Source organism: Cherax quadricarinatus, chromosome 12, assembly GCF_038502225.1.
Source record: "Cherax quadricarinatus isolate ZL_2023a chromosome 12, ASM3850222v1, whole genome shotgun sequence".
NCBI lineage: Eukaryota > Metazoa > Arthropoda > Malacostraca > Decapoda > Parastacidae > Cherax > Cherax quadricarinatus.
In genome coordinates, this window is record NC_091303.1 from 43736393 (window position 1) to 43739869 (window position 3477).

Genomic DNA, 3477 nt, shown 5'->3' on the forward strand with positions numbered 1-3477 from the left:
ATCATTTACACCTGGCACCCCAAACTTACCTACCACACCCTCTCTAAAAGTTTCTCCTACTTTAGCATTCAGGTCCCCTACCACAATTACTCTCTCACTTGGTTTAAAGGCTCCTATACATTCACTTAACATCTCCCAAAATCTCTCTCTCTCCTCTGCATTCCTCTCTTCTCCAGGTGCATACACGCTTATTATGACCCACTTCTCGCATCCAACCTTTACTTTAATCCACATAATTCTTGCATTTACACATTCATATTCTTATGTTCTTATGATCAATATTTTGAAATTAACTAAAGATAAATTCCCAGTATATAATTTTAATATTGTTCTTTTGATCAATGTCTTAGAACAACAGAGATCCCGGACGGGTACCCCATTTGCTGCGAATAAGAAATTTTTTCAAGAACTTCAGAATGTGGCCTGTTACCATTTATTTCTTATGCAACAAGATTTTTGGATCCGAGTTATTTAAAGGTATTTTAGAGTCTAGGGGAAATAATTTCAACTGGGAAACTCCATAGAATAATATTCAAATTTATTAAAGTATTTAAATACAATACTTTATCTTCTCTTTGTAGTTAATGTAACTTAATACTTTGTTCAATAAATTTACCATATACATTTAGTTCAAAATCATGGAAATGTCACATTAATAAGGAAGTTTAATTATTCTTCCTGTAATTAAGTCTTCATTAATATTTACGTCTTTGTCTTAAGAAGACTGTAAACTCAAAATACAAAAGGTACAAGATTTAACAAGACCTTTGAATCTGGCCGTAAAGTATCTCTATGGATTACTGAACTGACCAAGAATATAAATATCAAAAGAATCTTTCAGAGCAATGAGGAACAAACTGAGTCAGCTCTAGAGTCCAATTCTCAAAACCATTCAAACTGTACACCGTAAGAGCCAATATACGATCAGTTGTCAGGGCTAGAGCAGGAAGCAGACTGACTACTTGCCAGTCTGTTGACGCATCGTCAGGTTGGATCAGCTGACCCAAACGTCAGCCCATTGATCGCATCGCTATTGGGCCGTGCGGACAGGCTGCGCAGACACTCCTGATTGAGTTGGCTTGTGCGCAGTTTACCTGTTTGAGCTGCTACCCCTGGCGTTAGCTGGTGAAAACTTTATTTTCCAACATGGCGCTGCATAGCAGCAGGCGCATCAACACTGTCTGCGTTGAGTTGACCCGTGGGGCTGTCACGGGAGCCACGATGGATTTGTTACTACCGGCGATTATCCGTGATACCTACGGTATCGCAAATGAAGAGATATGTGGTGTAGCACTTAATGGGACGACACGGATCTTCGTTAAATTGACGTCAGCAAATGTCTACGAAGCGGTGGTTGATAAGTATCAAGAGACCATTATAGCCGTCAATTCAGCTGTATCAGTACGTCTTCATGATGTATCTCGACATTACACATGGGTAAAAATCAGGAATGTGCCTTTTGAGGCGACTGATTTTGTTATAAAAGATGAACTACGTAATTATGGTACGGTTCATATGGCCTCTGCAGGTCGGTGGGCCGCTGGGCCATATGCTGGAGCGTTGGAGGGAACATATTCAGTCAAAATGACCTTACGCCATCCCATACCATCCTATGTTATGTTGCAAGCATTTCGAACTCAAGTATATGTAACATATGCAGGGCAACGTCGTACGTGTCGGCTGTGTGGGTCGTATGACCACATAGCGGCACAGTGTGGTAAGCGTCGTGGGAATCTCCAACTACCGCAACAGCAACAATCGGAAGAGGTCGAGGAAGGTGAGGGACGAGAACAGTCTTATGCTAACCCGTCTCGACAACGGTCATCTTGGAGTGATGAGGTAGAAAAAGCACAGGAGAATGCTTTGGAGGATGCAATACAGCGAGGAGAATCACCGTCACTGGACATAAATAAAGTATTTGAAGAGACTCTGCCCACTATGGGGGAAGAGGATGTAGCGGCGTCTTTAGTGAAGGCACTGGATGTTTTGTTAGATGAGTCGATCGTCAACCGTGTGGAGGATCCAGGTGCAATTTTGGGATCGGTTGAGCATCATGGTGAGGCGACGGATGGAAGCATTGAGTCTAGTGTGTCGCATGGTATGATGGTGAATGTAGCAGAAGTGGAGGTGCATCACGATAGTACTAAAGAAATCCCAATGCAGGTGGAGGGTAGGACGCAAAAGCGAACTGCGACCCCATCGGACTCAGACGACGTGCTTACTCCTACCCAAAGGCCAGGGAAAAAGTCTTGGGCGGATGTACAGAGGAAAGGGAACAGTGAATCCACGAAACAAGAGTTTATCAAGGTGGTTCCCAAAAAAGGGGGGAGGGATAGAGGTGTTGTAAAATGTATAAGTGAAAAGTCTATACCTAGAACGAAAGGAAAATCCCATTAATTGACTTTAAGGTTTTGACAATAAATATTAACGGTTTGAGATCTGAGCGGAAGCGAAAGTGGTTTAATGAATTTTTGGTGCGTCTAGATGTGGATGTGGTATTTCTCCAAGAACACAATTACAGAATTGGATATGAGTTAGAAATGGATGGTTACGATGTGTATATGGAATATGCGACGAGGTTAAAAGGGGGCGTCGCCATTCTGGTAAAGGAAAATAGCCCGTTTGTAGTACGGCATAGTGAAAGGGGGGAGGGGAGAGTGATTAGGGTGGATGGTTTATGGGGTAGAGTACACATAAGTTTTGTAGGTGTATATGGGCCGGCCGAGGGAGATGTACGACTTAAAACTCATTTTGTACAAGATGTATTAGTATATTATCTACGTAGTTTACCAAATGTAGCGATAATAGGGGGCGACTGGAATTGTGTAATACGACGAAAAGATGTGGAGCCTCGAGGAGCGGGTTGTTGCTTGGGGTTCCTGGGAGATTTATTGACGAGTGTGGGTTTAATGGATGTGTGTGGGGGGGTGGCATGGTGGAGCATACTTTCATTAGACGAGATTATGCGGCGAGATTGGATAGAATGTACGTGTCTTGTGCGGTTACAGTGCGGAGAGTGAATGTGATAAATGTTGTTTTTTCGGATCATAGAGGAGTTGTAATGGATGTAGATATTGAGGGCGTGCCTAGGAGGGGTCCATCATTTTGGAAATTGAATGTAAAGTTATTGAAGAGAGAGGAAAGTCGTTTGTCTTTTGGGCATATGTGGGAACGCCTTGTGGTTGAAGCACCTGGAGATGTGGCTTTGGTTAATTGGTGGGAAACGATAGCCAAAAAGCGAATTAAGGAATATTATATTAGTCAAGGGGTGAGATATAATCAGTTACAGTATGGTTTCCAACGATATTTAGAGGGGCAGTTGCGCGACTGCTATGTACAAGCGAATGCTAATTATCCTGTTATAGAAATTGAAAGAATTAAGGAGCAACTAAGAAATTTACAAAACGAAAGGTTTGATGGGGAAAGGCTTAAGGGTGGAATCGAAGAGGTTTTGTGGGGAGATCGGCCGTCGGTGTG

The 3477-nt window shown here is 42.5% G+C and overlaps 1 protein-coding gene across 1 annotated transcript; it reads left to right on the top strand.

The window, feature by feature from the left end:
• The first annotated feature begins 1102 nt into the window (after positions 1–1102).
• On the top strand, positions 1103–2730 carry LOC138852605 (uncharacterized). Its single transcript, XM_070084323.1, has 2 exons — positions 1103–2555; positions 2707–2730. The coding sequence occupies exon 1, from the start codon at positions 1147–1149 to the stop codon at positions 2395–2397; it is 1251 nt and encodes a 416-aa protein (XP_069940424.1). The 5' UTR covers positions 1103–1146; the 3' UTR covers positions 2398–2555; positions 2707–2730.
• The last annotated feature ends 747 nt before the right edge of the window (positions 2731–3477 follow it).

Excerpts from the sequence above, each read along its gene's own strand:
- LOC138852605 (XM_070084323.1), top strand. The coding sequence starts at position 1,147 with ATGGCGCTGCATAGCAGCAGGCGCATCAACACTGTCTGCGTTGAGTTG.